General features: G+C 68.6%; 3 protein-coding genes across 5 annotated transcripts in view; 1 reads left to right on the plus strand and 2 right to left on the minus strand.

Moving 5' to 3' along the window:
• ECE1 (endothelin converting enzyme 1) overlaps positions 1-1,085 on the minus strand; it is a 13,502-nt gene extending 12,417 nt beyond the window's left edge. The window contains exon 1 of the mRNA XM_083803113.1: positions 1,007-1,085. Coding sequence (XP_083659239.1) covers positions 1,007-1,009 — 3 coding nt within the window. The 5' untranslated portion in view covers positions 1,010-1,085. The remainder of the gene's footprint in view (positions 1-1,006) is intronic.
• A 1,824-nt stretch (positions 1,086-2,909) lies between these two features.
• On the plus strand, positions 2,910-10,757 carry ALPL (alkaline phosphatase, biomineralization associated). 2 transcript variants are annotated; one of them, XM_083803183.1, is made up of 12 exons: positions 2,910-3,054; positions 4,126-4,240; positions 4,327-4,446; positions 4,970-5,085; positions 5,660-5,834; positions 5,921-6,096; positions 7,397-7,540; positions 7,723-7,792; positions 8,128-8,262; positions 8,641-8,832; positions 8,919-9,038; positions 9,146-10,757. In XM_083803183.1, the coding sequence occupies exons 2-12, from the start codon at positions 4,183-4,185 to the stop codon at positions 9,409-9,411; spliced, it is 1,572 nt and encodes a 523-aa protein (XP_083659309.1). In that variant the 5' UTR covers positions 2,910-3,054; positions 4,126-4,182; the 3' UTR covers positions 9,412-10,757. The 2 variants fall into 2 exon arrangements, with proteins under 2 accessions (XP_083659309.1, XP_083659308.1); XM_083803182.1 differs by having other exon boundaries at positions 2,922-3,054; positions 4,141-4,240.
• An 846-nt stretch (positions 10,758-11,603) lies between these two features.
• On the minus strand, positions 11,604-20,410 carry RAP1GAP (RAP1 GTPase activating protein). 2 transcript variants are annotated; one of them, XM_083802424.1, is made up of 21 exons: positions 20,012-20,410; positions 18,668-18,756; positions 18,501-18,540; positions 18,380-18,418; positions 18,079-18,264; positions 17,250-17,344; positions 17,092-17,170; positions 16,944-16,997; positions 16,770-16,853; positions 16,566-16,666; positions 16,337-16,466; positions 15,488-15,715; positions 15,316-15,402; positions 14,867-15,004; positions 14,370-14,438; positions 14,180-14,289; positions 14,032-14,106; positions 12,680-12,791; positions 12,488-12,575; positions 12,310-12,383; positions 11,604-12,227 (listed from the first exon to the last, which is right to left on the minus strand). In XM_083802424.1, exons 3-21 carry the CDS (start codon positions 18,537-18,539, stop codon positions 12,219-12,221), a joined length of 1,797 nt encoding a protein of 598 aa, XP_083658550.1. In that variant the 5' UTR covers position 18,540; positions 18,668-18,756; positions 20,012-20,410; the 3' UTR covers positions 11,604-12,218. The 2 variants fall into 2 exon arrangements, with proteins under 2 accessions (XP_083658550.1, XP_083658551.1); XM_083802425.1 differs by having other exon boundaries at positions 18,501-18,548; positions 20,012-20,141.
• Between the last annotated feature and the right edge of the window lie 364 nt (positions 20,411-20,774).

The raw sequence follows: 20,774 nt of genomic DNA on the forward strand, positions 1-20,774 counted from the left end.
GCTCCCACCCCTTGCTTGCAGAGAGGGGGAACGCCCTTTTTTTTTGGTCAAAAAGGGGTGTTTTTGGTTTTTTGTCTGTTTTTTTTTTTTTTGGGGGGGGGGGGGCGGGTGTCCCAGCTCTAAAGTTTGCTAAAATCGCATTACAAACCCACATGGGCTGGGGGGGGGGGGGGCACCCAAGGGTGCGTGCAGGGGGACGGGAACCAAGCTTTAACCCCACGCCCTCAAAACTCCCCGCAAGGCCTCAAAAAAGCCTCAACCCCCCCCCCAGAATTCGCTTTTACAACCCCCCGCCCCAAAAAAAAAACCCGTGCTCGGGGCCGGGGGCCCCTCACCGCGGCCTCGGGGCGCCGCCGCCGCCTCCCGGGCGCCATTTCGGAGCGAGCGCTGCCCCCGCCGGCCCCGGCGCCTCCGCTCCGCTCCGCGCCGCCCCCGCCCCGCTCCCGGCCCCGCTCCCCGCTCCCCGGCCCGGGCCCGGTCCCCCCCCGGCCCCCCCCAGGCTCCCTCCGCCGCCCCCCCCCCCCCCCCACGCGGGCGGCCCCGCCCCCGCCCCGCACCCCGGGGTGCCCCCGGCGCCGCCGCGGCCTGCGGCCGGCCCGGCCCCGTTACCGGGGATGCCCGAAGGGGATGGGAGGGGAGGGGGGGGGAGGATAATTAGCAGCTGCTTGCGTTAATGAGGGGGGGGCGCGGGGGGGGCAGCCGGGTTTGGCTGGGGCTGGGGGGTGCAGGGCAGAAAATGTTGAAAAGCTTTCAAAAGGAGCAAAAAGGGGCTTAAAGCGGGAAAATATCACTAACCATCATCATCATCGCCGCGGGGGGGGCGCCCCCACCCGCCCCGTTTCGCGCTGTGCCCCCCCCCCAGCTGCTGGAGGGGGGGGGGGGCACCTCCCTGCGCCCCCCCCTCAGAGCCAAGGCTTGGGGGGGCACCCACAGAGCCCAAGGGCGAAGCGGGGGGGGTCTGGGGGGGGGGGGGGAGGCTTTGGGGCGGGGGGGGCCCCGCACTCACCATGGCTCCGAGCCCCGGCGCTGCGCGCTGCGGCCCCGGGGCGGCGCGGGGCGAGGATGCACCTGGGCCGGCAGCGCCAATGGGGCGGCGGGGCCGCGCCTCCGCGCCGCCGTTAACTCCTTCGGGGGCCGGGGGGGCGCCGGGCGAGGAGCACCCTCCCGGGCGAACGCGGTCCCCGCTGCGCAGTGGGGTGCTCTCAGCTCGGGGATGGGGAGAAGGGGGGAACTGGGGGCTGGGGGAGGAACTGGGAACTTGGGAGGGGGGAACTGGGAACGGGGGGGGGGGCTCGAAATTGAGGGGGGAACTCGAAATTGGGGGGGGGAACTCGAAATTGGGGGGCGAACTGGGAATTAAAATAAACGAGTGTGCAAGCGCGCAAAGCTGCGAGTGCGTGGGCATGCAGCTGTTCGAGCAGCCGCGTGTGCAAGCAGCCGTTGCACAAGGGTGCAAGGATGCAGTCGTGCAAGGAAGGCTGCGGGCATGCGTCTGTGCAAAGCGGTTCTGCAAACAGCCAAGCGTTGCTTGCGGTTGTGCAAGGTGGTGAGCGTGCAATTGGCCAGGCATGTGCACACACGACTGTGCAAGCACGCGAGCACACGATCGTATGCAAGCTGGCAGTTGTGCAAGCATCCAAGCGCATGATGGTGCAAGGATGCGAGCCTGCAATTTTGTGTGCATGCAAGCGTGCAGCCTTACAGGCGTGCAAGCGTTTGATTTTGCACACACGCGAGCACGGTCCCCCAGGCACTCCCGCAGCCCCTGGCTGCAGCCTGGTCCTCCCATGGGTTTAGCAGCCCCTCAAAGGGTTTGGGTTTTTTTTCCCACCCACGCTCTGAGCCTGGTTTTGTGCTCGCCGCAAGGAGTTCCCCATCGCGCGGCTTTCTGTGCGCAGGGCTAACGAGCTCTCCACCGTGCTGCCCTCATTAGCTGTCCCACACGGCTTCCCACGGGACGGCGGGGACGGGGCCACGCTGCCGCCCCCAGCCCCTGCCCCAGCCGGGGGGCTGAGCACCCACACGCTCAGCGCACGCATGGGGCCCGGCCCGGCGGCACCCCGAAGCCTTCAGGGAGCGGATTTTTGGGCTGAGGCCGCCACCTTCTGGGAAACCACCGAGAGCTCCACGGCCACCCACGGGTCCCCCCAAGACGTGGCCGCCTCCGTCCCCACCAGAGGGAAACTGAGGCCGGGGAGGCCGGCAGCCTCCCGAGGCCGAAAGCAGGGCCCCGGGCCTCGACCCTGAGCCGTGTCCCGGCACGCCGGGGCGCGTGGCCAGGCCTTGGCACGCCGTCCTCGTGCGCCGTTTGCACGAGGAGCCGCGAGCCGGGACGTGTCGGGCTGCAAACAGCCTCCTGTTTATTGTAGGACCTACCGCAAAACCCCGCGGGGGTGCAGGCGGCCGGTGGGGGCACGGAGGTGAGAGCGGGCCCCGAGTCCCTCACCCCGACCCCAAAACGGGAGAGGGTCTGCATGGGTGAGCGGGGACAGAGCGGGGCAGCTGGGGGGGGCTGCTCAAAAGGGGAGGGGGGCGAGGGGAGGGGGAGCCGAGCACAACCCCAAAGCAGACACCAGAGAGTCCACAGCTGGGGGGGGGGGGCACCCAAAAGTGTTTCAACACGTCCGCCCTCGCTGGCTGGTTTTTGGGGGGGGGGGGGGAGGAAATTAGGCACCCCCCAGGACACATCTGCCCCCCCCCGCACCCCTGTATCCCCCAACGCCCCCCGCGCACAAGGGGCTCAGCACCCCCAGCGGCGCTTGTCCCCCCCGAGTCCCCCCAGTCCTCCCAGTCCTCCCAGTAAAACCCGGCAGAGGGCACCAGTAAGCCCAGTTTGCTGCCTCCCACCCCCCCCACACGCGTCCCCCCCCCCCCCCCCCTTTCCCCGTGCTGGCAGCGGGTGGAGGGTGGAGGAAGGGGAGGAGGAGGAGGAGGCGAAGGCCGGGGCCGGGGGGATTTAAGGGCTCGCTGTCCCCCGCCCGCCTCCGCTCCGCCGGCCGGGAGGGACACGGGCGACAGCGCCCAAGTTTGTGCGGGGCCGTCCCCGGGCTGGCGGTAAGGGACCCCCGCGGCCACCGGGAGAGACCCCGGACAGGGCCGGGGGGCCGGGGGCGTGTGGCGGGGACACGGGGGCGCGGTGGGGACACGGGGGCGCAACAGGGACGCGGATACGGGCTGGGGACACGGGCGTGCGGGGGGGCGCGGGGGCACCGGGGGGGGACGCAGGGATACGGTGGGGACGCGGGCATGTGGTGGGGACAGACTTGCAATGGGGACACGGGCGTGCAATGGGGACACGGGTGTGCAATGGGGACACGGGTGTGCAATGGGGATGTGGATGTGCAATGGGGACGTGGAGGGGCAGTGGGGACACGGGTGTGCAATGGGGACACGGGTGTGCAATGGGGACGTGGAGGGGCAGCGGGGACACGGGTACGCGGTTGGGATGTGGATGTGCAGTGGGGACACGCAATGGGGAAAAAGATGTGCCCTGGGATGCAGGCATGCAAGGGGACACGGGCACGTGCTGGGGACATGAGGTGGGGACATGGCATGCAGCGGGGACGTGGGCGTGTGGTGGGGACACACATGCAAAGGGGGACACAGACACGGTGGGGACAGGGACATACGGTGGGGTCCCAATGTGCAGTAGGAACGGACACATGTAATGGGACAGGGAGGTGTGATGGGGACAGGGACATGCCATGGGGACACAGACTCAAGACGGGGACCCCGGTGTGCAATGGGAACACAGATGTGATGGGGGACGCAGCCACGCAACGGGGACAGGGACACGCGATGGGGACACAGCCGTGTGGAGGGGACCCCGGCATGCCTCGAGCACACCACGTGCAGTGGGGCTGGGGACGTGGACACGCAGCAATGGGGCACGGGTGGTGGGGGCGAGGGGGGGGGGGCGTGCCACCGTCCCCCAACCCGGTTGGTGCCAGCGAGGTGACGTCCCACGGGAGGGGGCTGACACGTCCCGGTGGGGGCACAGCCGTGACCGTGCAGGGAGGGGACAGTCCCCTCCGTCCTCGCTTGGCTGAGCCCGGGGGCGAAGGTCTGCGTGGGCAGAGCAGGGAAACTGAGGCACGGGGAGGGGAGGGTGCTGAGCCCCCGCAGCTTTCTCCCACCCAGCCCCTGCTGCTGGTGCAAGGAAGACAAGCGTCGAAGGGCACGATGAAGGCTTTCCTCCTCACCCTCCTGGCCCAGCTCTGCTCGGCATCGCTGGTCCCCGGTAGGTGGGGTTTGGGGGGGCTGCGCCCCGGCAGTGGGTGCGTTAGGGTGCCGCTGAGCCCCGTTGGTCTCCCTGCCCCCTGGCAGAGAAGGAGAAGGACCCCGAGTACTGGCGGCAGCAGGCACAGGAGACACTGCGCGACGCCCTGCGGCTCCAGCGCCTCAACCAGAACGTGGCCAAAAACCTCATCCTCTTCCTGGGCGATGGTGAGACGGGGACCCCCAGTGGGGGGCTACGGGGTGCGGTGGGGGGCAACGGGGGGCTGCAAGGATGGGGCAGTGCAACAAAGGGGGTGCAACAAAGGGGGTGGTGCAACAAGCAGGGCATTGCGATGTGTTGGGTGCTGTGATGCGTTGGGTGCCGTGGAAAACTGGGTGCCACAATGCATTGGGTGCTGCAGTGCACTGGGTGCTGCAATAAGTTGTGTGCTGCAATGATTTGGGTGCTGCGATGAACTGGGTGTTGCGATAAGTTGGGTGCTGCAATAAACTGGGTGCTGCAGTGAACTGGGTGCCGTGACAAATTGGGTCCCTTGATGAACTGGGTGCTGTGATGAACCGGGTGCCTCAACGAACCGGCTGCTGTGATGCATCGGGCGCTGCAATAATTTGGGCACTGCACTACACTGGGTGCTGCAATACAGCGGGCGCTGCGGGGCACTGGGCGCACGCCGCCATTTGGCGCCTGGCCCGTGGTTGGCGGGGCGGTGACGGGGCGCCCACCCCGCAGGCATGGGTGTCTCCACCGTCACGGCCGCCCGCATCCTCAAGGGGCAGCTGCAGAACCGCAAGGGCGAGGAGAGCCTGCTGGAGATGGACAAGTTCCCCTACGTTGCCTTGGCCAAGGTGAGCCCCCGGGGCCGGGCCCTGGCTCCCGCGGGATGGGGGCCGCACGCCGCAAGGTCGCGGGCAGGCGGCCGTCATCGACCGGAGCCGAAATTAGGTCACGGGCGGGCGAGCGGAGCTGGCTCACGCCCCACGCCCGGCCGCCGTGCCAGGGCTCGGCCCCGTGGGAACGGGGGGGCAGGACGAGGCTGCCCGGCCGTGGGAAGCCGGGACCCCCCCCTCCCTTCTCCTGGGGCTATTTTGCTGAAGAAAAGGCTTTTTTTATTAAATTGCAAGTCCCGGTTGCCTCCTTTCACCCCATCTCTGCAGGGGATGCTTGTGAGGGTGCAAAAGTTGCTGGCTTTTCTCTCCCTGCCTAAAAATGGGCTGAAAAAGGGCTGAAACCATCAAAACACAGCGAGGGGATGGCACACACACATCAAGGGCTGGGAGGGGCAAAGGAGGGGACGCTCGGGCAGGACGCGGCCAAGCAATGCAGGAGGGAAGCCCCAGGATGGGGCAGTGGTGAGGATGATGATGGTGAGGATGATGATAACGACAAAGGGTCACTTTATTCCCTGCCCCCCCCCCCCAGACCTACAACACCAACGCTCAGGTGCCCGACAGCGCGGGCACGGCCACCGCCTACCTCTGCGGCGTCAAAGCCAACGAGGGGACAGTGGGCGTCAGCGCCGGCGTCACCCGTGACCGCTGCAACACCACCAAGGGCCAGGAGGTGACCTCCATCCTCCGCTGGGCCAAGGATGAAGGTGAGCGGCCGGTGGGCAGGGGGACGGGGCAGGAACGCTGGGTTTTGGGGCCGTTCCCACCATCGCCCCGTGAACTCGTGGCGCAGGCAAGGCGGTGGGCATCGTCACCACCACGCGGGTCACCCACGCGACGCCCAGCGCCGCTTATGCCCACTCTGCCAACCGTGACTGGTACTCGGACGGAGAGATGCCCCCGGACGCGCTGGAGGGCGGCTGCAAGGACATCGCGCGGCAGCTGGTGGAGAACATCCCCGACATCGAGGTGGGCACGGGGCTGGGGCCACCCCGAGGGAAGAGGTGTGGGCGCAGCACCACCGCTGGGCGCAGGGCTGGGACCCTCGGGAGGTGGGCGAGGAGCCAGGATCCCCAGTAGACACCGGGCTGGGACCACCGATGGGCACAGGGCTGGGGCTCCAGGGGATGAGGGGCTGGGGCCACCCATGGGTGATGGGCTGGGAGCTGGCAGGTGCTGGGCTGGGACCACCAAAGGGTCCAGGGCCAGGACTGCGGGTGGATACGGGGCCAGGACCACCAATGGGTGCAGAGTCAGGACCCCCAGGAAGATACGGGGCCAGCATCCCCAGTAGCTGTTGGGTTGGGACCACTGAGGAGCACAAAGGCAGGACCCCCAGCAGATGTGGGGCTGGGCCCCAGTGTCCGACCCCAGCTTCCCCCAGCCCGCAGAACCCAGCTGCACCCATGGGCGCAGGGTGCCAGCACCGCAGCAGACATCCCGATCTCACGCTGAGACACAAACCCCTTTCTCATGCTTCCCGTGCCCAAAAAGCTGCATTTTCCCCTCAGTTCTGCCCCTCATTGTGGATTTGCACAGAAATTCAGCCCTGTAAATAAATACGCTTCTGTACTTCAAAATAGCCCCAAAGCAAAACATCTAAGCCTGTTATTTAGCTGTTTAATAGCCTCTTCTTCTGTTTTTTTTCCCTTTAATATAATTTTAACTCTGTCCCAGGCTGGAAATAATTATATAGTGGGGAAGAGATTTTTTTTTTCCCTTTCTCCCTCTTCTTCCCTTAATAATTTTGGTGTTGTTGTTTTGCTGCTTTATAATTCACCTTGGGCGGGGGGGGGGGGGGGGAGAATAAAAAAAAAAAAATCTCTGCCTAGTTATAAATAACGGAAGCCAAATAACTCGGGCTCCAAAGCAAACAGCTGGAGCCGCGGGATGGGGCTCCGTCCCGGCGGGTTCACGCGGGGACCCCGGCAGGGAGCATCCCTGCCCGCCGCCCCCGGCGCGGAGGGAAAAAAAAAAAGCCAAAGCTGCTGCTGGAAATGGTTATTTCTGTCCTCAGTGTAATTAATAGTAAGAGATTCGGAGTTATTTCTAGCGAGGTGAAATTCCTCGGGTGTTTTCTCCTGGCTTTGCGCACCGCCAGGGTTTTCCTGGACATCATGCTCCAGCAGCCTCCCGCCAGCCCAGCTCCATCTCCTCGGGGTTTGCCTCTCTTCCCTTTTTTTTTTTTAATTTTGTAGGGGAAAAAAATAATTTAAAAAAAGAGACTGTAGTTGCGTTTCTAAGCCCGGCAGCGGGTTTTTCCCCGCAGGTGATCCTGGGCGGCGGGCGGAAATACATGTTCCCCAAAAACGCCAGCGACGTGGAGTACCCGCAGGAGGAGAAGCACCGGGGCACCCGCCTGGACCGCCGGGACCTGGTGCAGGCGTGGCACGACACCAAGCCCCCGGGGAAGGTGACGGGGACGTGGGTGCCGCGCTGGGGTTTCCCTCCCCCCCCAAACCCGCAGAGCCGCTGCTGCTGCTCCTCAACGGGAAATATTCTGGGGAGGGGGTGAAAGGCGGCTGCGGGGCTGGGGACGGAGGCTGGTCCCCCCTGGGAGGTGACGAGCCGCGGGGCCCTGTCCCCCCCCCACAGGTCGCCAAGTACGTGTGGCACCGGCGGGACCTGCTGGCGCTCAACCTCAGCCGCGTCGACTTCCTCCTGGGTGAGTCCCGGGGTGCCCCCAGGCCCCCAGCACCCCAAGGATGTGGTGGGACCCCCAGGGATGCAGTGGGGACCCCTCAGGGATGGGATTTCCGCCCCCCCCCGGGCATGCAATTTTTTTGTCCCCCCCTCCTCCATGCAATTTTCCAGCCCCTTGGGGATGCAGGATTCGGCCGGGTGGGAGGAAGGAAGGGCCGGGAGCATCCCTCAGCTCCTATCTAATCGCCAGCCCGGGGAAGGGGATCCGGCGCTGGGCAAAACGCCTGAGCCAGCACAAAAAGCGCCCGGCCCGGGGTTGGGAAAGGGCGTCCCCCCCCCCAGCATCGCTGTCCCCAGGTCTCTTCGAGCCCGGCGACATGATGTACGAGCTGGACAGGAACAACGAGACGGACCCGTCCCTCACCGAGATGGTGGCCGTGGCCATCAGGATGCTCCAGAAAAACCCCCGGGGCTTTTTCCTGCTGGTTGAAGGTGGGGGGTAAAGGGGGGGGGGGGGGGGGCAAAGCAAAGGGGAATGAGGAGGGTGAGGAGGATGCAAAGCAGGGAATAAAGAAATAAGGAGGGCAATGGGGGTGCAAGGGGCGAAAGGGAGAGCAGTGGGGGTGCAAAAAGCGGGGTGAGGGAGCACAAGGGGGAGGTGCAGAAATGGGGAAGGAAGGCAGTGGGGCATGCAAAGTGGGGGTGTAAAGGGAGAAAGGAGGCTGGGGGGGGCTGCAAAAGGGAGGCAAAGGGGGGAAGAGATGGGATGGGGGATGCGAAAAGGAATAAAGAGGAAGCTGGGGGTGCAAGGGGGGACCAAGGAGGGCAGTGGGTGCACAGGGGTGCTGAGCGGGGCCGGGCCGGGCGCAGGCGGCCGCATCGACCACGGGCACCACGAGGGCAAGGCGAAGCAGGCGCTGCACGAGGCGGTGGAGCTGGACCGCGCCATCGGGCTGGCCGTCCGCCTCACCTCGCCCCAGGACACGCTCAGCGTCGTCACCGCCGACCACTCGCACGTCTTCACCTTTGGCGGCTACACCCCCCGCGGGAACCCCATTTTTGGTGAGACACCTCCCCCCCCCCCCCAGCCCCGGCATGGGGACACCCCGGGGACGTCCCCGCGGTGCTGACGGTGCCGCCGCTGCCAGGTCTGGCGCCGATGCAGAGCGACGTGGACCGCAAGCCCTTCACCTCCATCCTCTATGGCAACGGCCCCGGCTACAAAATCGTGGGGGGCGAGCGCGAAAACGTCTCGGCCGTGGATTTCGGTACGTGCACCGGGGGCAAAACAACCAGAAACGGTGGCGGCGGTTCAAACTATTGCTGCTTTTTAACTTGTTGTTATTATTTTGTTTATTTATTTACCCCTGCCCAGCGCACGCCAACTACCAGGCACAGTCGGCCGTGCCGCTGCGCCAGGAGACCCACGGCGGCGAGGACGTGGCCGTCTTCGCCCACGGCCCCATGGCCCACCTCCTGCACGGGGTGCACGAGCAGAACTACATCCCCCACGCCATGGCGTACGCCGCCTGCATCGGCCCCAACCGAGCCCACTGCAACGCCGCCGGGCGCGCCGCCGCCGCCAGCCCCCTCCTCCTGCCCTTCCTCACCCTCCTCCTCCTCCTCCTCCTCCTCTGCTAGAGCATCTCTTGCAAAACATCGATGGGGGGGGATTTTTTTTTTTTAATCCTCCCTCCTCTCCCCCCCCCCCCCTTTTTTTTTTCTGGGGTAGCGGCGCCCGGGAAAAGGCAAAAAAGAAAGACTCAGCGGAGCAAAAGCAGCCGCCCGCGGTTTCGGCGGCCACCGCGTGCTGGGCTCTGCCCCTGTAAATACACCGTTCCTCCCTGTCATTAGCGCTGCTGCGCGCCCGGCCCTGAGCCCGCCGTGGGATTCGGGCTCGGCGCTGCGGCCGGAGCCCTCCTGAAGCAGGAGGGGGGAGAGGCAGCGGGGTCGGCCCCGAAACGCGCGGTGCCAGCACGGCTGAGACCGACCCCGGCACCCAACTCATCGCACGACTGAGTGGGCAACTGGAAAGCACTCGCGAGTGGGGAAGCGGCAACTCACTGGGCGCTCCCTGCCTCGTTTTGCCTCTTTTGTGGCTTTTTTTTTTTTTTTCCCTCTCTTTTTGGCCTGAAAAATCCTTTGATTTAAGGCCATTTGCTGCCCGGGGGCTTCTCAGCAGTTTGGGGGCTCAGCACTGCACGGAGAGTGGAGCCGACGTGGATTTAGGGGGCAGCACCCGGTGCTGCTCGTCCCTCGATAGCCTCTGGTAACTGGGGAGGGGGCCGCGTGGGGAGGGGGTGGCGAGGGGGGGGGGGCTCAGGGTGCACTTTGGGGGGCGGCTGTTGAGAAGTCGGGGGGGTTGAGAAGTAGGGGGAGACCCCAGAGAGCGGCTCCAGGAACGCAAATAGTGCCCTGCGTGTGCAAGGGGGGGCTCTGGGTGTGCACATGTGACCGGTGCAGCTGCTGCCCTGGGTGAGCAAAGGGGGCCGTGCACGTGCAAGTGGAGCCTTGCATGTGCAAATGCAGCCTTGCACGTGCAAATGCCACCCTACATGTGCAAATGGAGCCTTGTATGCGCAAATGCAGCCTTGTGCATGCAAATTCCGCCCTAGGCGTGCAAAGGTGTCCCCGGTGAGCGAAGTGCGCGCGCAGATGGCACCGTGCACATGCAGGTGGTGCCCTGGCTGCACGAGCAGCACCGTGCCCGTGCAGCTGCTCGCGCAGATGTGCAACCGTGCACGCGCAAACCGCGCGCGTGCCCCTCGCACGCCCGAGCGGGGCTTTGCAGCAAGCGGCGCCGTGCAGATGCAGCCCCCGAGTGGGTTGTGGAGCTGAACCCCCCCCCCCGAGCACCCCAGGATGGGCACCCCCAGCCCCCCAAAACCACAGCGGGCGCCACGAGCCTCTTGCCAGCCTCTTTATTTATTTACCACCCCCCCCCCCCCCGACCTTCTAAATAAACCTCCGCTTCGTTTTCCTATTAACCCGGCAGCAAACTTTGGAGCGGGCGAAGGCGGTGACCCGAGCAGCATTGGCTGGGGGGGGGGGTACAAGGGGGGACACCCCAACTTGGCAAGGGGTTGGCGTCGCTTCGGCACGAGGTTTGGCCGAGGTTCCCCCCCACCCCCCGAGCCGTGGCCACCCCTGGCGCTGGGGTTTCCCAGCAGCGGGCGGGCGCCGCGCTATGTTTAACCGGCCCTGGGGTCCGCGCGGTTTTGGGGGTTCGAGGGCCCCGGCCAAGAACCGCCGGCACCGGGGCCAGGGCCAAAGCTCTGCCTCTGCCAAGGCCCCGCCGCAGGGGCTGGAGGTGGAAAAAAAAAAAACACACAGAAAAGAAAAAACAGCAAAAAAAAATGGAAAAAAAAAAAAAAAAGATTTGGGGTTTGGGGGGGCAGCAGCGAGGCGAAGGTGGGGTTTGTAGGCACAAAAGCGCGATGGGGAGGGGAGTGGGAGGCAGGCAGTGGGCGTGGGGAAAAAAATCCCCAAATTTTGGGGGGAGTTTTTGGAAAACAATCCCCCAATTTTTTGTGCGGCTGGCCCAAAAAAAAAAAAATCTCAGCTGGGCCCTGGCTGCCCCCACCCGATCCCTGGCCCCGCTCCTGCAGGAGGAGGGCTGCGGTGGGGACCCAAAAATGGGAGCATTTGGGGTTTTTTGGGTGTTTGTTGCTTTCTGTTTTGAACCTTGGGATGGCGCCGCCATGTGGAGCCCCCCCCCCCCCCACCCCGTGCCGGCGGCCACCTGGGGACCCCCAAAAATCCGAACCCCCCCCCCCCCCCGGGCAGAGGTGTCCCCCCCCACCCCCACCCCCACCCCGCAGCATCGGCCGTAGCGATAAATAGACCTTTATTTTATACATTGATCACGGGAAACACAAACACATGGGTTTTGAAAAAAAAAAAAGCCCCCCCCCCCCCCCCCAACTCCCCCCCCCCCAGTGTCCGTCCCGTTCTGGAGCTTTTTTCCTTAAATAAAATGGGGGGGGGCGAGGTGGAGGTGGGGGGCTCGCAGCGACACGGAGCCGTGCGGCCCCAGCTCGGTTTTGCCCCAGATTTGAGCCCCCACTTTTTTTTTTTGGGGGGGGGGGACACATGGGGGGGCGATGATGTGTCTGGCCCCACTCTGCATTTTGGGGGGGGGGGGGGTCCCACGTTGCTTTGTGCGTTCACACCAGCTGGGGGGGGGGGGGGGGGGCCTTGGTGGCCCATCCCAGCGCTCGTCACCCCCAAAAGAGGCATTTGGGGTGACAGAGATTGTCTGGAAGTGGAGGGGGGGCACCCAACGGGGGGGGGGCCCCGATCCCGCACCGGGGACGATGGCTTCGGCTCCTGGCACACGAGCGACGGGGGCGGGGGGGGGGCGAAGCGGCGGGCGGCACGGCGGGGGGGGCACGGCGGGGACCCTCCTCCGGCGGTGGCCCCCCAGGATTTGGGGGGGGTGGGCACGGCTACGAGCCCTGCGCGAGGAACATCAGGGGGGGCGCCCGCATCGGGGTGCGCCGGGGGGGGTTAAAAAGGGGGGGGGGGGCACAGCCTCACCGGGGTCGGGGGGGGCCGCTCCAGCTGGATTTTGATCTCGGGGCAGGGGGGCTCGGCGGGGCGGCGGGCGCTGCCTGCGGGGAACCGGGGTGGGGTGGGGGGGGGCTGTGAGCACCCATGGGTGCCCCCTCGCCCCCTCTCCCCCGCCCCCCCCCCCAACGCCCCAGGGCTGGGCTACCTGGGGGGGTGCCGAGGGGCTCCTCCGGCCAGGGGGGGTCGGTGAAGGCGTCGCGCTGGCGGGGGGTCCCCGAGGGCGAGCGGCTGTCCTGCGGGCGCAGGGTGGGTGACGGGGGTGCTGCCCCCCCCCCCCCCCCAAGCACCCAGCACCCACCAACCCCCCCCCTTCCGGCTCCCCCCGGCCCCCCCGTACCCTGCCCGGCTCGGCCTCGGGGTGCTCGTCCGGCTCCTCGGCCACGCTGCCGAAGCTGCTGGCGCTGGAGGACGAGCGGGAGAAGTCCCGCGGAGGCTCCGGCCTCTCCGCCCTGCCAAGGGACACACCTGGCCCCCTGTCACCCCGTCCCCGGGACACCCTGCCCCTGTGTCACCCCATCCCTCTGTCACCCCATCCCTCTGTCACCCCATCCCTCTGTCACCCCGTCCCCGAGCTGCCCCATCCCCTTGCCACCCCGTCCCCACATTGTCACCGCACCGCCCTGTCCCCATGCCACCCAGCCCTGTCCCCATCCCCAGGCCACCCAAGCGCCACGCTGTCCCCACCCCACCGCATCCCCGACCTTGTCCCCGTGCCACCCTGTCCCCGTGACATCCAGTCCCTGTGCCACCAGCTGCCAGAGTGGCCCCGTCCCAGTGCCACCCCATCCCCGTGCCATCTTGTCCCCGTGCTGCCACACCCCTGTGCCACCGGCTGCTGGTGTGACCCTGTGTTCCCATGTCCCCATAACCCCGTGTCTCCATGTTCCCATGTCGCTGTGTCCCCATGTCTCCGTGTCCCTCTGTCTCCACGTCCCCATGTCCCTACATCCCCGTGTCCTTCTGTCCCCATGTCCCAACATCTCCATGGCACTGTGTTCCCATGTCCCCATGTCCCCGTGTCCCCCCATCTCCCTATCCCACATCCCCGTGTCCCTGTGTCCCCATGTCCACACATCCCCATGTCTGTAGGTCCCCATATCCCCATGTCCCACGTCCCTGTGTCCCAATGTCCCCGTGTCCCCACGACCCCACGTCCCCGTGTCCCTCTGTCCCCATGTTCTTGTGTTGCCATGTCCCTGTATCCCCGTGTCCCCATGTCCCCACATCCCCATGTCCCAACGTCTCCATGCACCTGTGTCCCATGTCCCAGTATCCCCACATCCCCGTGTCCCCACATCCCCATGTCCCTGTGTCCCAATGTCTCCACATCCCCGTGTCCCAACATCCCTGTGTCCCCATCTCCTGTGCCCCAGTGTCCCTATATCCCCATGTCCCCATATTTCCATGTCCCCATGTCCCTGTGTCCCCACATCCACATGTCCGTATGTCCCCATACCCCCACGCCCCCATGTCCCTGTGTCCCCATGTCCCGTGCCCCCGTGTCCCCACATCCCCGTGTCCCCGTGTCCCCATATTTCCATGTCCCCATGTCCCCACATCCCCATGTCCCCACATCCCCGTGTCCCCACATCCCCGTGTCCCCACATCCCCGTGTCCCCACATCCCCGTGTCCCCACGTCCCGTGTCCCCGTGTCCCCGTGTCCCCTCTCCCGGCGCCCCGCACGGGACCTGTCCGGGTGCCGGCGGCTCTCGGGGGAGCTGTGCGCGGAGCCGGCGCCGTCGGTGCTGGCGGCGGGGCCGTCCCTGCGGGACAGCGGCGGGCGGTGAGGGGGGCACCGGGGCCGGGGGCAGCCCCGCGCCCGCTCCCGGCACGCACCTGCCGGGCGGCGCCTCCTGGATGCTCTCGATGCCGATGGCGCTGGAGCGGCGGGAGCCGAGCGGGCCGGGCCGCCGCCGGGACGGGCTCTTCCCGGGCACCAGCAGCGCCTGCGGGAGCGCGGTCAGCGGCGGGGGCGGGTCCCGGGGGGGGGGGGGGGGTCCCGGTGGTCCCGGTGCCGGGCACCCACCTCTTCCACCGAGCCCAGCCCGATGGCGCTGCCGCGGCGTCCCCGGCGGCTCCCGGGCACCAGCAGCGACTGCGGGCGGCACCGCGTCACGGGGCGCCGGGAGGGGCGGGGCTACCGGGAGGGGCGGGGCTACCGGGAGGGGCGGGGCTACCGGGAGGGGCGGGGCTACCGGGGGCGTGGCCAGGCGGGCGGCGGGCAGGGGGCGGGGCTTACGCTGCAGGACCGGGCGTGGGCGTGGCCTGATTGGGGGCGGGGCTTGGGGAACAGGGGGCGGGGCCACGCGCGTGGAGCGAGAGGGCGGCTGCCGCTGTGGGGGCGGGGCCAGCGGGAGGGGGCGGGGCGGGGGCGGGGCCATCGCGCAGCCGGACCCCGGGGCGCCGTCGGGGGGCGGGGGCGGCCGGGGGGGGGGGGCGGCACGGGGGGGGGGGGGGGGGACCGTGGCGGGCCGAGACCCGCAGTGCCCGCTGCCCCCCCCCCCCCGGTGCTGCCGCCCCCACCTTGAAGGACTCGAAGAAGCCGGGGGCGGCGGAGCCGTTGTCGGAGCGCTCGTCGTCGGGGCCCAGCCCCAGCATGGCCTGGCTGCGGCCCTGCAGCTCCTCGTGCAGCGTCTCCAGCAGCGCCGCCCGCGTCCGCTCCTGCGCACCCACCCGCAGGCTTCCTTGGGTGCCCCCCCCCCCCCCCCCGCGTGGAGCAGCCCCACGCGCGGCACCCGGATGCGGTGGACTCACCAGCACTGCCCCCCCCCCCGTGTGAAACAACCCCATGCACGGCACCCACACGCACGGCACTGCTGCAGCCCCATGCGCAGCACCCCATGCGCAGCACCCCATGCGCAGCACCCCATGCGCAGCATCCACAGGCATGGTCCTGCTGCTGGGCCAGCACCCCCGGCACCCATGCACACAGCACCCCCATTTAGCCCCCTCCCCCCCCCCCCAGCACCCACCTCCAGCTTGGCGAACTTCTCCGCCTTGTAGCAGGCGTACTCGGCGTTGATCAGCTTGGTGAGCAGGAACTCCTGGAACTCGGGGCCCTGCCGGGGCAGGGGGGCGGCCCTGCGTGGGTGCCGGCCGTGGGATCCCCCCACCCACCCCGGAGCAGCACCCGTGGGTGCTCACCTTCCTGAAGATGGCGGGGTCGGGCAGCGGCGGGCCGAAGAAGGGCACGTCGTCGCGGGCGGTGACCGAGACCTTGTAGAGGGTGCCCTGGGGGCCGCCCTGCTCCAGCTGCACCACCACGAAGGCGTGCAGGAAGTTGGAGGCGATCATGTCGGGCACGAAGGGGGTGTTCTCGTCCTGGAAGACGATGGCCACGATGTCGTTGCCGATGTGGCGCTTCCGCTGCAGCTGTGGGGACACGGGGACACGGCGGGGGTGTGGGCAGAGGTTGGGCGCTGCCACCCCCTGCGTCCCCAAGGGACACCCCAAAAGACCCCAGGGGTGCCCCACCAGCCCCTGTGCCCCCTGGATGCTTCCCCAGTGCTTAGGGATGCCCCAGAAACCCTCGCACCCAATGAACACCCCCAAAACACCTACGGGTGCCCTGGCAGCTCCTGCACCCCAAAGATGACTTCCCAGCATCCGAAGGTCCCCTTGGAGTGGATGCACCCCACAGATGCCTCACAAACACCCGGGGGTGCTCCAGGAGCCCCTGCACCCCATAGAAACCCCACAAGCACCCAGGGGTGCACCACCAGCTCTTGTGCCTCCCAGATGCTCCCCAGCACTCAGGGGTGCCCTAGGAGCCCGTGCACCCCACAGACACCCCCAAACACCCAGAGTCAGCCTGCACCCCAGAAACATCCCCCCAGCACCCACAGGTGCCCCGCCAGCCCTTGCCCATCCCCACAGGCACCTGCATCACTCGCAAACATCCCAGGAGCCCCTGCACCCTGCATTCCCCTCCAGCACCCATGGGTGCCCCCTGAGATATCACCACTGCCCCCCCAGCACCCACGGGTGCCCCACCTGCTGGGTATCACCCTCGGTGTAGGGCAGCTTGGTGGAGACGTGGAACATGATCTCCTTGTCGCGGAAGTGGCAGTACACCGACTCGCTGCCCGTCTGCCCGTGTGTCACGTCCAGCCCGCCCCGAAACCTGCACGGGGCGGGGGGGGAGATGCTGAGGGCTGGGGGGACGAAGGGCAACAGGGACGGGGACACGGGGGTGCCCGCCCCCAGCACCCCCATCACGCACCCCTTGAAGTCGCGCAGCTGCACCCGCTGGCCCAGGACGTCAAGGAACTCGGCGAAGGCCGGGCTCTCCTCCGTGGTGCCGAAGAGCTCCTCCTCGGACGTCTGCGGTGGGGCAGCCGTGGGTGCCCCCCCCCCCCCGGCACTCCCCCTCCCACCCACCCCCCAGGCTCCCCTGGTCCCCCCTTCCCCCCCCCCAACCCCCTACCTGCCCCAGCTTTTGGTAGATGACGCCGAATTTGAAGTGGTTGCTGAGCACGTGCTCGTCGAAGGCAAGGATGAGGCGGGACGCCTGCGGGGCCAGGAGGTGCTGGTTGGGTGCGGGGCACCCCGAGGTGCCCCCACCCATGGGTGCTCCCCCCCACCCATGCACCCCGCTCACCTTGGGGTAGAGCACGGGGTAGAAGCGATCCACGTTGATGTCCTCGCACACCAGCTGTGGGAGGGAGGGGCGGTGCGGCGGGTGCCCCTGGCTGGGGGGGGGCACCCATGGGTGCTGCTGGAGGATTGGGGGGGGGAGGTGCACCCACCTTGGCCATCTGCACCACGTTGGGGAACTCGGCCAGGCAGGAGATGGGCACCACATCGTGCAGGGTGCGGGTGCGGGTGCTGCGGGGTGAGGTGGGGGGGTCAGGGTGGTGGCCCACCCCCCAGCCAGCACCCATGGGCCCCCCAGCACCCAGCTCACCGCAGCAGCAGGTGGAGGTGCTCCTGCTCGTCATACTTGAGGGAGAAGACGAGGTGGCCCAGCGCCGGGTCCAGGGAGTAGTAGTTGAAGTGCTCCTGCGAGGAGGGGCCGAGCACCCATGAAGGCACCAAGGGGCGCTCGCGTCCCACACCGTGGGGCACCCGTGTCCGGCGGTACCCAGGGGGCACCCACACATCCAAGCATCCATGCCCATGGGACGCCCGTACCCATGGGTACCTCTGCCTGGAGACACCCGTTCCTACAGGGCACCCAAGGAGCACCCATGCCCGCCGGGCACCCATCCTCATGAACACCCACACCTATGGGGCACCCCCACCCATGGGACACTCATACCCATGGGCACACACGCAACGGGACACCCATCTCCAGCCGTCCCCGTGCCCATGAGCACCCGTGCCCATGGGGCACCCATGCCTGAAGCACCCATGCTCAGGACCCCCATCCCACAGACCCTCGTAGGCTCCCCATGCCCGTGGGCACCCCTCCTTCCAGGGCCCCCAAGCCCACAGACACCCCCGCCCATGAGCACCCATGCCATGGGGCACCCACACCTCCGAACACCCAACGCACGGGGCACCCACGTTCCTCAGCACCCCTACACACGGGCACTCATCCTTACGGGCTCCCCATCCCCGTGCACACCCATACCCACGGAGAACCCCGTCCGTGAGCACCACGGACACCCATGTCCATGGGCATCTCTACCCACACGCACCCATGGTTATGGGGCCTCCGTGCCCATGCACACCCGTGGGGGACCCCACACACAGCCCCAGCACCCTTCCCACCAGCACCCTTGGGTGCTTACCTTGCCCAGGAAGTGCTTGCGGTAGATCTTGGCTGTGTGGTTGCCCTCCAGCCTGGCCCGGGTGCCGGGTGCCGGGGTCGGGGGGGGCTCGGGTGCCCCGCTCAGCTGGTGGTTGGTGCCCTCGATCCAGTAGCCCCCGAATTGCGGCAGCAGGATGAGGGGGAACGGCCCCTCCCGGCCCAGCACCTGCACCCACAGCCGAGGTGGCTGCCCCAGCCCCCCCCCCCCCCATGTCCCCCCCCCAGGCAGCTCACCCACCCCTGGCACCCTCCCTGGGGTGGGGTGGGAACAGCCACGCTACCTCGTGCACGCTGGGGTAGGGGATGTAATCCTCTTCTGTCTGCAAGACAAGGGGGAGGGGGGGTGAGGGGCATGCTGGCACCCATGGGTGCTGCTTGGGCACCCACCCCAGCGATGCCTACCTTGAGCGGGGGGGGCGCGGCGTGGCGCTGCTGGGCCATCCTGCTGCCCTGCGGGAGGCAGGGGCCGTGGGTGCCCCACACCCCTTCCCGGGGGTGGGGATGGGCACCCTTGGGTGCCCCCCCCGTGTCTCCCCCGTCACAGCAGGGGAGCACCTGCGGGGCCTTACCTCGGGGTGGGGTGGCCGAGGGGGTGGCGGCGCCCACTGGGGACACGTCTAGGTGGCCCGGGGGGGTCCGGGGGGGCCCATGGCGCTTCCTGGGGGAGAGGAGCCGGGGGGTGGGAGGCCGGGAGCTGCCTCCGCCGCGGGGACCCAGGGGGAGGGTGGGCGAGGGAGGGGTGCTGCAGCGGGGAGGGCTGGCCAGGAGCCGGGGGGGCACCGCCTCGCCCCCCCCAGAGCCCCCCGCCGCAGCCCCTGCCCGCTCGGCTGGCGGCGTTACCCCTGAAGCCTACTGACGGCAGCAAGCCAAGCGCCGGCTGCGGGGAGCCGGAGGGACGGGAGCGGCCGGTGCCGGCTGGGGACATGGGGGGGTGCCCGGCCGCTGGGACCCCCCCCCCCGAACCGTAACACCCCCCCCACCCCCCCCAGTGCCCCCCTCCCCTAAGGGCGCCCTCTGCGGGCGGGCGGCGGCGCGGCGCGGGGCAGCACCACGGACAGCGCCGGGCGCCGCGGGGACGGCGACAGCGCGACACGGGCGGCGTGCAGGAGCGGCCCGGGGCAGAACGGGGCCCGGGGCAGAACGGGGCCCGGGGCAGAACGGGGCCCGGGGCAGAAGGCCACCGGGGCAGAAGGCCACCGGGCCCCGTAGGAACGGCCCCGCGTGCAAACGCCACCCCGGTGCAGACGCGGCCCCGGTGCAGACGCGGCAATGTGACCCGTCCCCGTGCAACCACGGCCCGCGTGCCAGCACCACCTTGGTGCAAACGGCCCCCTCGTGCACACCCGCCTTGTCCCCGTGCAAGCGCGCCCCCCACCCCCCGCGCCGTCCTCGTGTCCCCCCCCCGCCGGTACCCGAGGGGGGGCAGCCCCGCGGTGGGGGGCAAGGCGGGGGGCAGATTGCAGGGACACGGATGGGGGGGGCGCAGCTTGCGGGGCCGGAATGGGCCCGGAAAGGTTGGGGGGGGGGGGGGCAGATGCCCGGGGTGCGGGGGGGGCAGATTTGGGGAGGGGGGGCAGGTTGTGGGGTGGACGTGGGGGGCAGGGCGGGGAGGGGGCAATTCGGGGGGTACATTATGGGGGGGGTGGGGGGCACACGGGGACTGATGCCACCCCCCGGCCCCCCTCCGGGCCTGCCCGCCCGCCGGGGTCCCTCCGCCCAGGCCCGGAGCATCCCCCCCCGGCTGCCGGTACCGGCTGAAGGTCACGGGCGCACGGGCCCGCCCCGGCTCCCCCCCCCCAGCCTCCCCCCGGTGTCCCCGAGGCCGGCGCAGCACCGGGGGGGAGACCCCGGCATGGCGGGGGGGGGGGACCCGGAGGGACCCCGGCGGCGGGGCCCCGCGGCGCGGCACTTACCGGGGGGGCGGCGGGGCCGGTACCGGAGCGGAGCCGGGGCCGGGGTCGGTACCGGAGCGGAGCGGAGCCGGTACCGGAGCGGAGCGGAGCGGGGCCCCGCTGCTCGCTGCCGCCGCGCCGCGTCACGTGCGGCGGGGCGGGGCGGGCCCGCACCGGGGGCGGCCGGCACCGGGAACCGGCACCGGAACCGGCACCGGGACCGGCACCGCCACCGGGACCCGACCCCGGCACCGGGAACCGAGATAACGGCACCGGAGCCGGCGGCAGCTCCAGGAACCGGCGCTGCGAACTGGGATCTGGCACCGGCAACCGGGATCTGGCACCGGCAAACGGCACCGGGAACCGGGCAGGGCAGCACCTCCAGGCCGGGGATCCTCCATCCCCCCCCGACCCCCCTCCATTACCACTGCCAGCACCGGCCCCCCCCCCCCCGCATCCCTGGCACCCGGGTCCCCCCCAGCTTCCCCCTGCACCCATCACCGGTGCCCTCGCTCCACCCTGCGGCCCGGGGAAGCTCCTAAAGCTCCCCCCACCCCGGTCCCCGGGGAGCCCTCTCCTTCCTGCTGCCCCTCACCGGTACCCAGGTGCCCCCCATCCATCACCAGCATCCCCCCATCCTCCCCAGCGACGTACCGGTGGGGCCCCCTGCATCCATCCCTGGTACCCAGCGTACCGCCACAAACCCAGCCCTGAGCACCCCGTGTACCCTCATCCGTCCGTCTGCCCGTCCATCTGTCCATCCGCCTGTCCGTCCCTGGCACCC

The sequence above is a fragment of the Anser anser genome (assembly GCF_964211835.1).
Source record: "Anser anser genome assembly, chromosome: 17".
NCBI lineage: Eukaryota > Metazoa > Chordata > Aves > Anseriformes > Anatidae > Anser > Anser anser.

What these genes read in the sequence shown, in the direction of transcription:
- ALPL (XM_083803183.1), top strand. Translation starts at nt 4,183, where the DNA reads ATGAAGGCTTTCCTCCTCACCCTCCTGGCCCAGCTCTGCTCGGCATCG. An exon ending in CCGCTGGGCCAAGGATGAAG is followed by an intron (nt 5,835 to 5,920) that starts GTGAGCGGCCGG and finishes CTCGTGGCGCAG; the next exon opens with GCAAGGCGGTGGGCATCGTC. An exon ending in CCGCGGGAACCCCATTTTTG is followed by an intron (nt 8,833 to 8,918) that starts GTGAGACACCTC and finishes CGCCGCTGCCAG; the next exon opens with GTCTGGCGCCGATGCAGAGC.
- RAP1GAP (XM_083802424.1), bottom strand. Translation starts at nt 18,539, where the DNA reads ATGGCCCAGCAGCGCCACGCCGCGCCCCCCCCGCTCAAG. An exon ending in CCGCGCCCCCCCCGCTCAAG is followed by an intron (nt 18,419 to 18,500) that starts GTAGGCATCGCT and finishes CTTGTCTTGCAG; the next exon opens with ACAGAAGAGGATTACATCCC. An exon ending in TCTACCAAAAGCTGGGGCAG is followed by an intron (nt 16,667 to 16,769) that starts GTAGGGGGTTGG and finishes GCCCCACCGCAG; the next exon opens with ACGTCCGAGGAGGAGCTCTT.